Here is a 13,266-nt window from a genome sequence, read left to right on the forward strand (position 1 = left end):
TGTAAACATTCTGCTTCCGCCGACTCTGAGCCCATTCAGCGAAGATGGCGAGCGGAGGGGTCTCGGTGGCTTCGCTGTGGACTGAAGTTAACCGTTGCGGGCAGAATGGAGACTTTACAAGAGCCCTTAAAGCTCTAACTAAAAGTAGGTACTTTCGTCTGTCCTCGTTGCTCTCAAACGGAACCGGAGCGTCGGTCAGACAGTAGAGAGACGGCCCATATATTCTTCCTCCAATCAGCTGGCTAAGCTAGGACCAGCTGCATGACAGCTGTTAGCATGTGGCTAGGCTAACAGTAGTTAGACATGTAAATGTCCGGTCTCTCAAACACGTAATTATCTTTATATACCAAAGTTCTGCTCATAATTGTATACTTATGTGTTGTCGCTACAAATCCAGCTGTTCTATGTTGGGTTTATGTGAAGTTATAAGTTAATATTGTGCTCCAGAAATGCACCGTCCTTCTCTGATTAGTGACGTGTCCCTAGCCTTGCAGCTAACTGATCGTGGTCAGCAGCTAACCAGCTTTTAGTCAGCTGTTACCAAACCGTTAGAAACGTTTATTGACTGTTGATTCTTCTTCTAATACTGCTGTTTTCAGTCAGTAGCATCTCCGTGTGTAGTCGGCATCTGTTCTTTAATCTGCTGTGTGTTTTTGTCTTCCTCTTTCGCAGTTCTGCACGAAAACAGGGATGATGTAACGGCCCTTCACTGTAAAATAGTTTGTCTTGTTCAGAATGGCAGCTTCAAAGAGGCGCTGAATGTAATGAACACACATTCAAAACTACTCGGCAGGTAATCAACTAATTCACTGTGTGGTTATGTATGTTCTTAACTTATACACGTGTTGATTAGTAAATGTGCATTCTTAATATTTGCACGGGAACAATGATCTGATTAAACAGACAGGGAATTATTTCTTGAATCATTTATTTCATTTTTTTAATCAAGCATGCAACAATTTTTGCTCATTGGTTTCCGCTTCTCAAATGTTAGGGTTGGGTATTTTTTTGGACTGTTGAACAGACAAGAAAAGACTTTTGACATTTTATACCATTATAGAGTAAATGTTTAATTTATTATTCAAGTTTCTTTGTAGAGAGCATGGTCTTGTACAAAAGCAGGTGGAAGTGCATAATTGAGTGAAAACAGTAGACGATAAATTGTAACTTAAATACAGGCTGCTGATAGCATGCATACAGTGTGTGTATGTGTGTGTGTGTATATATATATATATATATATATATATATATATATATATATATATATATATATATATATATATATATATATATATATATATACATATATATATGCCATGCACACATACAAATGCAAAACAAAATATCTTGAATTTGTCTTTTTAAAACAACATGGTGTATCTGCAAACCTCAAATCACCCAAAACGTCTGTTCCATACTGGAGGAGCATAAGCTCTGCAGCTCTATCTAATCTGTTCAAATGAAAAAAGATTATCGACAAAGTAATTGTTAATTCAAATAAAACCATGTCATTTGGTTTGCTGTCAAAACGCTTAAAGAATATCATAACTTAATGAAACATTACTAGGGAAACAGTTGTACATTTTTACTCCCCAACTTATTGAAACAGTTGTATATTTTATTTACAAATTGTATATATTTTAAATATTGCTCGTGTAGTATTCAATTATTTAATGTATAATGTTTCCTATTATTTAATGGATAGGAATGTGAGCTGTGTGATATTTTGCTGCTGCAACACCGTTATTTCCCATTTTTTTGGGATCAATAAAAATCGATCTATCATGCTTTACACATATAACTAACACAATACTACAATGCTTCCATTTCTTGCTGTTGGTTCCATCTCCCTATTGAAATAATTTGTATTACTCGTCTTTCTCAGTGATGTCGTGTTTGAGAAGGCGTACTGCGAGTACCGGCTGAACAGAGTGGATAGTGCCCTGAAGACCATTGAGGCTGCTCCGGAACAAACAGACAAGCTGAAGGAGCTCTACGGTCAAGTGGTAAGGCTGAAGAAAATCCTATTATTGCTGGATGCTTTTGATTTTTACACTGTATACTTTTGAGCCTTTTATGGGAAAAGAAAACAAGTGTTCCTGCCCCCACCCCCTTGTTGATTTGTCCTTACAATCTAGGATATGACTGACATGAGCTCTGAAAATGCTGTGTAGTTTTTTTTTTTTGCCTGGAACTGCTGAATATTAAAAATGAATATCTTCCTATCTAACCTTGTAACATGTGATATAGTTTATATAGAACGCAAGAACCTTTGAAACCACATTTGGACAATGATTTTGACACGGAAACACTCCTTCTGATTGGAGCTGTCTCTCTTTTCCTTTTCCAGTTGTACAGACTGGAGCGCTACGACGACTGCAAGAGTGTCTACACAGATCTGATCAGGAATTCCCAGGATGAGTACGAGGAGGAGAGGAAGACCAACCTCGCTGCTGTGGTGGCTTCTATGAGTCAGTGGGAGGAAGCTCCGTTGGTAAGCACTCCTAAAAACATTCTAATTTTGTGCTTTTTGAAGCCACCGTGCTGTAGTTTATTAGCTCTTCTGTGTTGTTGATCAGGTCTTTGTTTCAATCTTGAAACTGATAAGGAACAACATAAACTGATTGCAAAAGTTTTAACATTTCTGTATATCAAGCATGTTTAAAGTCTGGAACAGTTCCTCTCTCTTGAGTGCTGAGCATAACAAATGACTCTGGAGTCATGCTTATATTCAGCTTATTCTTCATCTGTTAACTAGTGTGAACACCAGAGAAGAAGAGCTTGGACAATTCGATTATGCTCAGCTCAAAGTTACTGATACTAGAGTAGGACTGTACCTGTCACCAGGCAAATGACTGTGCAATTATTGTATTGTTTATATGGATTTTAACTTGTTATACTTTCTTTTGCAGGAAGATCTAGGTCTTCCCGAGTCCACGTACGAGTTGTGCTACAATGCTGCCTGCGCTTTGATCGGCCAAGGACAGCTTACAGAGGCACTCAATAAACTACGACAAGCAGAGGGTCAGTCCCATTCTGTTCTGCCTTCTCTGTCAAGTTGCTGTTTTATTCATTCTTGATTTAAATTGTAACTGATTTGTTTTTCTTTCAGAGCTTTGCAGAGTCTCATTGGCAGATGATTCTGTGAGTGTTGCTTTTTCTTTTTCTTCTTCTAAATCATAATTCATCAAATCTCATCCATTTTCAAGGAAATTGAGAGTTTTAATTTGTAACCTCTTCATCAGACAGTGGACAATGTATTAGAGATGACGTGACACACTTTGTGGAACTTAATATTTTTGTAAATTGATCTTGAAAGATCATGAAGTGGAAAATAATAAAAGGGTATTAACTGATATAATTTAGGACTTGTTAAAGTGATGGTTCGGAGTAATTTCACCCTAGGGTCTTTGCACCATGACCTCGAGCCAATCAGCCCTTTTCAATTCACCTCGGTCGAACATTGTTTCGATTCAGCTGATAACGCTACTCTACGCTAACTCTCCCAATGTTAGACCCAGGTGAAAAAAGCTTCTAGGGGGGTGTTTGGCTCGAGGTCATGGTGCAAAGGACCCTAGGGTGAAATTACTCCGAACCATCACTTTAAGCTTGGAAAAGGCAAAAACAATTATGGAAGTCATTAACCCTTGTGTGGTGTTCGGGTCTGCGGGATCCGTTTTCAATGTTTGCTAAAAGAAAAATTAAAAATAATACCCCCCCCCCCTCCTACATATAACATATTACATATGAGGTGTTCAGGTCTACTGGATCAGAGTGTATTTAATTGTAGGTGCTATGAAACTGTTGTCTTTCTGCACCTGCTATTCCTTCACAAAGTTACCAAATTGTTACATTTCAAGCACTTTAACCTGTTCTGATTAAGTTCTAAGAAATAAGCACCAATAATGATCAAAAATCTTGTTTTATATATTTTTTTACCTTTTTTTTTTTTTTTTTTTTTTTAATAATAATTGAATTTCCTTGTTTTGTGAACATATGATCATGAATGTGATCTCACAGGGGTAAATGGCAAATATGAACAGTAAATTATATGATATCATTGGTAATGGAGCTAAAGTAAACATCTGTTAAGTATTTTTACATACATTATGGCTCTATTGTTTTTAAAAGCCAAATAATGTGGTGGGTCCACCAGACCCGGGAACACTGGCTGTGTAACGAAAATATGAACTTTTTTTTTTTTAATATCTGGAGAGTGAAGTCAATTTTCCATTTCCAGAAATGGTCTGGATTTGAAATTTTGTTTGAATGCGATGTTACCAAGGCAGACAATGGTGTGAGAAGAAAACACTAGAAAAAAACTAGAAATTGATCAAATAGGAATTATTATGGTGTTTTTCTTCAATTTGCAATCAATGCCCACGCTTGTATTAATTCCCCCCAGGATAATCCCTCTGATTGCTGGTTTGTCCCTTTTCAGGATGTGACTGAGGAGGACATTGAGTCAGAGCTGGCAGTCATCCATTCTCAGATGGCATACATCATGCAATTACAAGGTCGGACAGACGACGCTCTGCAGCTCTACAACCAGGTCATCAAGCTCAAGTGAGTGCAGGGATCATCGCATTTCATTTCCTCTCCGAACCAGAATCCGATTTATTGGCCAAGTATACTTAAATACACAAGGAATTTGACTTTGGTAGGTGTTAACTCTCTATACATTCAACAAATAGACATGTAGTAGTAACACACTTTACAATAGAGACAACAGTATGCATATAGACACATATCAACATAATATACAAAAATACAAATAAGACCACATCAAGACAAGTACACATGGAGTGGGATGTAAAGTGAAAAAAGTAATAGTGAAAAGTAGTGTGCAAGATGCATTTTGGACTGATAAGTATGTAATGTGTAGAGAAGTGGGTGAGTGGCCAAAGTGGGGATGACCCATGGCAGTGGGAAAGAAGCTGTTCTTGTGTCTGGTTGTTTTTCTGCGCAGGGATCTGTAGCGCCTGCCAGAGGGGAGGAGGTTAAAGAGTGTGTGCAGGATGTGTGGGGTCTTTGGTGATTTTCTCTGCCCGCTTCCTGGTCCTAGTCCTGGAGAGAGGGCAGGGGGGGCACCAATGATTTTTTTTTTCAGCTATCAGAATTGTGTATTGTAGTCTGCGTTTGTCCTGTTTTGCGGCTGCAGGTGAAGTTGAAAATAATGTTATTGTATTCTATTTTGAATTTGTGTTGTGATGGTTCTCACAGTATGTACATTTGTGCCAGAAACAGTTTAACAGGCATTTCCAAAGTCCAAACATAAGTTGCACTTTTTTTTAGTAGTATGTGTCAGTAGTACAGTGCACATGTCAAATAGATATTCAATAATATGCTCTAAATTGCAGGCCATCAGATGTAGGTCTGCTTGCTGTGACTGCCAACAATATCATTACAATAAACAAGGTGGGTGTTTGACAATCTTACCAACTAAAACATTTCATCATGAAAGTATCATTGTGATCTCACTGTAAACCTCAGACTTACTCACTTCCCAATGTGCACCGCTGTGTCCAAAATACGGAATATAAGGCACTGTAAAAAGAAAAATATCTGTTAACATCTATCCACAGATGTCAAATCAGAAAGCAAAATTCCAACTGGATGAAGTGTATTTTCATTTAAGCTCTGTCTGTTTTTCATAGGACCAAAACGTGTTTGACTCCAAGAAAAAGGTGAAACTGACAAACACTGAAGGTGTAGAATACAAGCTGGCGAAGAAGCAGCTGCAGGCCATTGACTTCAACAAAGCCCTCCTGGCCATGTACACGAACCAGGTAGCTAAACGCACATTACAGACATAACCGTAATAAATGATTATTCCAGAATTTTAGATTTCATTACTGATCATCGTTGGTGCCTCTCTGTGTGCCGTCAACAGGCTGACCAGTGCAGGAAACTTTCATCCAGTCTTCAGTCTCAGAATCCGGGTCACCCACGGCCGGTCCTCATCCAGGTTGCTCAACTGTGCAGGGAGAAGCAGCACAGCAGGGCCATCGAGCTGCTCCAGGTAGAAATAACCCACTCTGCTGTCTGTCTGACTCGCATCCTAAAAACAAACAAAATCCTCCTACTTTTCTTTCTGATTATGTAAAGGTCCACGGGTAAAGTAAGGCGCCAGCGTTGCTGATGTTTGATTCACACATAAGCTGTTATGTACATATAGTATTGACAGAAACTTTTAAACACCCAGCCAATGGTTTGACAGTTACTGACAAAATTTAAAGTGCTGATATTATGCTTTTTGGCCCTCTACCCTTTCCTTTATTGTTATATATCTTTTTGTGCACGTTATAGATTTACAAAGTGAAAAAGCCCCAAATCCACCTCAAAGGGACTTACCATCTCCAACAGAAAACACTGTTCACAAACTGCTCCAAACAGCTCTGTTGTAGTCCAGCCTTTACTTCCGTGACGAACATGCGTCACTTTGTAACCCACGTTATAATGCTCGCCTAGCTGCTAGCGTGGCACGCCCTCATACTCTGCTTCTGACTGGCTAGTAGTCCTTACCTAGCTACTGAGCATGTGTGACTCCCAACAAAGATGGAACAGAAGTAGGATGTCTCACTCTGTAGCTAAAACAGAGCTCAACACACAGGGTGAAAATAGGAGCTGCAGCAATGTGCAGTACAACAAAAATATGGTGTTTTTTGAAAATTAAACCATGTAAACCTATTCTGATATAACCTCTAAATACAATTATGAACCTTAAAATGAGCATAATATGAGCACTTTAAGCTAATGTTACTCTGTGCCCACTGTCTGTAGCTCCAAAAAATATTAAGTGTAAGACGTGACTGGAATAAGTTATACTAGTATGATTCTAGATATTATTTTTTTCTTATATATTTTTTTTTTAGGACCTCATGCATCCGTTAGCTGCAAGCCTAATTGGTCTGTTAAGCAGGATTCTAGAAAATGTATTTAGTTCTTGTTTAGTGAAAAGTGATGCCAGTAGTTATGTTTTATATGCATTCAGTGTTTTTTATTTTCAGTCATGCTAACTTACTATTGTTTTGTTTTCCAGCAATTCTCAGACCAACATCCAGAGAGTGCATCTGGCATCAAACTGACAATGGCACAACTCTATTTAATACAAGGTACTGGCATATATTTACATACAGATACTACTCTCCTACTTTCACTCTATTAGGACAGGATAACAGTTAAAAATGTTCCAGTTTTCTATAATAAACGCATAAATATCTTTGTCAAATTTAAAGCATATTTTGTTGTTAAATATGTATTCAGTTTTTAATCAGAATGCTTAAATATTCATGAACAAGAACGTACAGCTTTTAATGGAAGAATGACATTTTCAAAAAAAATGTGATGCCTAAAACTTTAGTTTTCTAGAAGTAAGCATTAGTTTCTAGTGATTTTAAGTTTGATAATATGTAACATATATATGGTCACAATAGCTGCAATTCTGTTCTAATACTTTGTTTTTGGGTCTTATTTTTGGTTCTCAGGTCACGTAACAAAAGCTTGCGATGTTCTAAGGTCCATTGAAGAGTTCAAGCACAAATCGGGGATGGTAGGTCTGAAATGAAAACGATACCCTGTTTAGATACATTTGTGACCATTTTTGTATTACAACGTTGTCTCTTTCAATGATGGTTAACGGTGAAAACTCTTTGATTCTGCTTCAACTCTCAAAGCGTCCATCTAAACTGTGTCATTGACTCCTCAGATTTCAGCTCTGGTAACGATGTACTCCCACGAAGAAGACATTGACAGCGCTATTGAGATTTTCAAACAAGCTATTGAGCACTACCAGTCTGAACAGGTTTGTGGCCGATGTTCAGTTTTAAACTCCCAAAAATCTGTTGCACGTTGATATAACACAATAGTGATTCTTCTGTGACTCGTGAGTCTTTCTGTGAACTGGGGAACCACTTACAGAAACTCCAAATGTATAAACCATTGTCAGGGAACAATACACTGTCACTTAAACCCTCTGTATTTGATTGACGGGTAATTGCAGGAAGTGCAGTGCAGAAACATTACAGCATTGAGTGCTTCATAGAAGAAAAAACTCAAAGCAGAGCTGCAATCTAATTTTAACAATTGTTGCCAGTTGCCACTTATACTGTAGTTGAGGCTGTGGGCAATACTTTCATCTGACAAGACACGGTTGTGATATGTGAATGTTTCCACTGTGTAATCAGCCTGCCCTTCCTCCTCCACAGCCCGGATCTGCTGCACACTTGGCACTTGTACGAGAAGCTGCCAATTTCAAACTGAAGTACGGACGGAAAAAAGAAGCCATTAGTGATCTGGAGCAGCTGTGGAAGTGAGTTACAGCCCTGTAAATCTCTATCTATCTATCTATCTATCTATCTATCTATCTATCTATCTATCTGTCTGTCTGTCTGTCTGTCTGTCTGTCTGTCTGTCTGTCTGTCTGTCTGTCTGTCTGTCTGTCTGTCTGTCTGTCTGTCTGTCTGTCTGTCTGTCTGTCTGTCTGTCTGTCTGTCTCTGATTGAACAAAAAGCAGAACACACAATCTTGTCAGCATGACGTAGATGTTTATCAAGTTCTTAAACAGCTTGATAAACATCATTCCAATGTGCATATAGAGCAGGAAAAACAGACTATAAGATGAAAAATTAAACTATGTGAAGGCAAAGCATTTAATCACTTACATAATGTTTGCAGCACATCTGTGAGCAACCTTTTAAACTTTCCAGTTTTTGTGTTGGTCTGTTGATCATTTTTACTGCAGCAGTTGTTGAAATTCCTGAAACAGTGAAGCTAACTTTGTTTAATTTTTCTTGAAACAGGCAAAACACCAACGACATCCACACACTGGCACAACTCATCTCGGCATATTCTCTGGTGGACACGGATAAAGCCAAATCGTATCCTTTGACCTTTTGAAACGATTGAAGACACTCAAGCTGAAACAATGTTTGTTTATTTTTTTGTAATTTGCAATAATTTTCAAGCAAAAACATCAAACATTTTACTGACTTTAGTTTCTCAAATGTGAGGGTTTGCTGTGATAAAGGGACGATAAAACTGAGATTAGCTCTCATATTCAAGATTATGTTCTGCTTGTTCAACAGTGCTCTTAAATCCATTCAGAGAGGATTCAATTTGCTATTTTTATTCTCAATTCTTATCATTTTGTTGCTGGTGATTTTCCTTTGGGGCTGGCTAAAACCTCTTTAGGGGGGACCAACAAATCCTCTATGCAGGAAAAACCTTGCAAACTCCTGTGTAACGTTTCCTTCCTAGCAATGCTAATGCAAAAGGATTTAGGATAGGACTCTCAGATGACATTATGACGGTGCAAATTAAAGTGTACGTTTCAAGGGCCAATGTAAAACAGTTGTGTCCTTAGCGTTCCTCTCCAGCCTCAGCAAGCACCTACCATCCGCAGACACAATGGCCTTAAATGTGGACGTGGACGAGCTGGAGAACTCCCACGGAGCCAACTACGTCAGGAAAAAAGCTGCTAAGGTCACAGGAGAGAACCTTCCCAAAGAACAAATGTAAACCCCTTATTACTCCACATCAGCCTTATTATGTTCACAACATTTTCTCGATTTAAATACCTGTTTTTGTGTTACAAATGTATTGAGCAGAGTGAGAAGGATGAGCTTTTACTTCCTTTTTAATCTAATACATCTGCGTTCTCTTTACAGCCAAGGAGAGATTAAAAAGAAGAAGAAGAAAAAGAGAGGTATGCCATTAATCAAACATTGTTTTGGGGACAGATTATTTCCTAAATAATAAATGGCACTTGCTCTCAAGAAATGTTAAAGTAAAACAAGCAGTTACTATTCAAAGAGTCTGTATTTCCTCTGTTACAATAGCTCATGGAGTTCTATTACATGTTGGAGCAATGACATCTTTCTTAGTGACACTTAAGATGATACTGTGAGCGACTACTTTTTAAGATGGAAATAATTGGTGAACACTTGACCTCTACGGGCCACCAGTAGGAATTACAACAAAATTTTTCCTCTTATACAAGATGCATTCAAAATAATACATTATGCAGATAGTTAATGACCACAGTGGCGTCTCCTATATTTACTCACACTGTGCTGAGCTGAGTGCCACCCTTCAGTAGGGCTGGGGGAAAAATGTTATGTGTGTTGGTCAGTCTGTCTGCTTGACAATCCCATTTTGCAGTGAGATGAACAAACAACAGAGAAATGTATCTTTGTAGATAAAACGGATGTTGACAACATTTTCCTTTGGGGACATAATTTGAAACTGGGAAAAATTTGAAGTTGTTAAAAAGGTAATACATTGCAATATATCGCAGAATATTGCAATATGTTTAAAATCGCAATAATATCATATCTTAACATAAGGATCGTGATGATATCGTATCGTGAGGCCTCTGGTGATTCCCACCCCTACCCTTCAGTGATTTCCTCCTGTTCTCTTCTTTTAGGCAAACTGCCCAAGAACTACGACCCCACGGGCACCCCTGACCCTGAGAGGTGGATGCCCATGAAGGAGCGTTCCTACTACAGAGGCAAGAAGAAGGGAAAGAAGAAGGAGCAAATAGGAAAAGGCACACAGGGAGCGATGGCAGGAGCTTCGGCCGAGTTGTGAGTGAAGAATCGCATGTGTACTTTATGCACATCACTTTCAAGTGGCGTTTACTGGGTGCAATTTCCTGTAACTGAAACCCCATAATCAACTCCACTAATGGAGGAAAAGCACTCAAGATTGTCCTTTTTGTTTCCCTGCCAATGAATCCTCAGTGGAAATGTCCAGCTGCTGTGCAGAAGAAACAGCTTGTGTGTAATTTAGGACAAAGTAGCCAAAGTAGAAATCCATATGCTAAGACGGTCAGAAATGTCTCTACACCTGGAAAAGTGAGGCAGCGTCAACAGACTGCTAATTTATTGTTATGATATGATATAAAGTATCTCAGCTCTCAAAATTACCCTTTTAATATAGCTTTTACTGAAATTACAAAATCACAAGGGAATCCTGTATATAGGCAAATTTATGTTTTTGAGTTGCATATTAATGTTTCCACAGAGATATTAGCAATGCTGAAGAAATAGGTGTTTGATAGACAAGTAATTAAAAACAATTTTGATAATTGATACATTTATGTATTCATTTAACTCCTTTATCAAGATTTTAGACAAAATAAGCAATTAGTAGAAGTCATCTTAGGCTTTATTCACTATCTTCAGACTTTTATAAACAAAGTGATATTAAAAATCTATTGCAGCCTTCGTTGACCATTTTAAAGGAATAGTTTGATGTTTTGGAAATGGCTTATTAGCTTTCTTGCTTTTCGTGTCTGTATGCTAAGAATGGAAACTGGTGGAATGCAGCTAGCCTGACTTTGTCCAAAATGCAATAATCTACCTACCAGCACATACTGTATATCAGACATGAGAGGGGGATCAGAAGAAAAGAGGTGCCTTTATTTATCCCGCAAGGGGGAATTCACATTTTTCACTCTTGTTGGTACAGTGGCAGTTACACACATTACACACAGGCCCGAAATATACACACATGCACAAACAGGACCTATACTTGCACTAATGGAGAGATGTCAGAGTGAGGGCGCTGCACATGGATGAGCGCACCGAGCATTTGGGGGTTCGGTGCCTTTGCCCAAGGGCTTCTTCTCATCTAACGACAAGAAAGCAAATACTGTACATATTTCCCAAAATTTCCAGCTATTCCTTTTAAAGTACTTGAAGGGCATAGAGTGACACGTGGCATTGGGTTTTCCACACATCTCATTTCAACTTGTTTGAAGAGCTTACCAGTGTATTATAGGTTCAAAATGTTCCCAGAATTAACAAATATTTCCTTGAGAGCAATCTCTGACACGGTTTTTGCTCATCCTCTGTTCAGGGATGCCAGTAAGACAGCCAGTAGCCCCCCTACCTCCCCCAGACCAGGGTCTGCATCCGGCTCCTCTACAGCCGCCGCCAGCAACGTGGTCCCCCCACGGCAGCAGAAACCTGCAGCCTCGGGGGCCACACGCAAGAAGGCACCACAGAAGAAGAAGAAGGGAGGCAAAGGAGGCTGGTAGTCAGAGGGAAGCAACACATCAGGCAGAGGGGCCATGGGATACTCTCTCACCAAGAGATCATACGCTTTTCTCTTTTTTTATGTTTCAAGTTAAATTGAACTTTTTGTTCTGGCCATTCATTTAAATGTGTGAAACCAAAAGCTCCCCTTTGCTCTTCTATGTCATTAATTTGTGGTGTTAAAAATACAGAAGAGAGTTTAAAGGACAGTTCCACTGAAATTAACTTTTTGTAGCACTGCAAAAGCAGATTGTTTCTTAAAATGTTTGTTTTAACTTTCTTTTTACGTGGACCTTCTGAGGTCACAGTGAAATGAAGAAAATAACGAGTTATTTTTTCTTTAAATGGTCAGATGAATGGGAAATGCTTTTTCACTGGTGCTCTTTTTTTTTATCAATGTCCTCCTGTATTTTACTCCTGTAATGTCAGGTTTTCACAAAGACGCTGCATTCAGAAACCTCTTCAAATGTCTCTAAAATATGAAAATAGATTTGTTTGGTAGATCCAGCAAACTTTTATTCCATGAAGTTTCAACTAAATCATTAAAATCATGTCCCTACTGACTTCAAGACCTCACAGTTTCATTTACTTCTGTGCCATGTTGTTTTTGTTTTGTTTTTCCTTAATATTGTTAATCATGCAGTTAGGAAAACAAACTACTTTTGCAAAGTAACTCAAAGTTAAATTTTGGGAGAACTGTCCTTAATATTTCTTGGGTTGGAGTATTAGGATATACATACTCTGGCTATTTGCTTTCCTTTAAACTGTCTCTTTACTTTCAATCAGCTGCCAAGATGCGATGTTAAAGAATATTTATTTTTGAATCCCTGTGTTGGTCTAAATTCAAGCAAATAATTTAAATTCTTACATTTAATTCTGTCCGATGCATGTTTTAAGACCAAACAGGTGTCCCCTTTTGTTAAGTCTTAATAAAACTCTCAATGACACATGGTCCCTGTGTTTCCATTTAACTAGATGGCTACTACTCTACTACTTGAACTTTTTTTTAAAGGTTGCATTTGCATTCAATTTGCAGTTAATATTTCATTTAGGTAGAAGGGAAAGCTGGCAAGTGGAGCCCCCTGGGGGTATATGTAATAAATTGATTGAAAACGTGCACATGATTTCCACATCAGTTAAAATGAACCTTTTAAAAAAAAAAAAAAATAGAACCGAATATGAATCTGCCCTTCAGAAATGAAAGCAGGTAAACATAATTTTG

General features: G+C 38.3%; 1 protein-coding gene across 1 annotated transcript; it reads left to right on the forward strand.

The window, feature by feature from the left end:
• Window positions 1–44: 44 nt before the first annotated feature.
• srp72 (signal recognition particle 72) lies at window positions 45–12,991 on the forward strand. The gene is made up of 19 exons (XM_039812975.1): window positions 45–144; window positions 673–793; window positions 1,886–2,006; window positions 2,351–2,494; window positions 2,913–3,024; window positions 3,113–3,144; window positions 4,442–4,566; window positions 5,361–5,418; window positions 5,658–5,789; window positions 5,894–6,022; window positions 7,043–7,115; window positions 7,488–7,552; window positions 7,709–7,804; window positions 8,208–8,311; window positions 8,802–8,879; window positions 9,378–9,515; window positions 9,669–9,706; window positions 10,430–10,589; window positions 11,866–12,991. Exons 1-19 carry the CDS (start codon window positions 45–47, stop codon window positions 12,044–12,046), a joined length of 2,007 nt encoding a protein of 668 aa, XP_039668909.1. The 3' UTR covers window positions 12,047–12,991.
• The last annotated feature ends 275 nt before the right edge of the window (window positions 12,992–13,266 follow it).

This window comes from Perca fluviatilis, chromosome 10 (genome assembly GCF_010015445.1).
Source record: "Perca fluviatilis chromosome 10, GENO_Pfluv_1.0, whole genome shotgun sequence".
Lineage (NCBI taxonomy): Eukaryota > Metazoa > Chordata > Actinopteri > Perciformes > Percidae > Perca > Perca fluviatilis.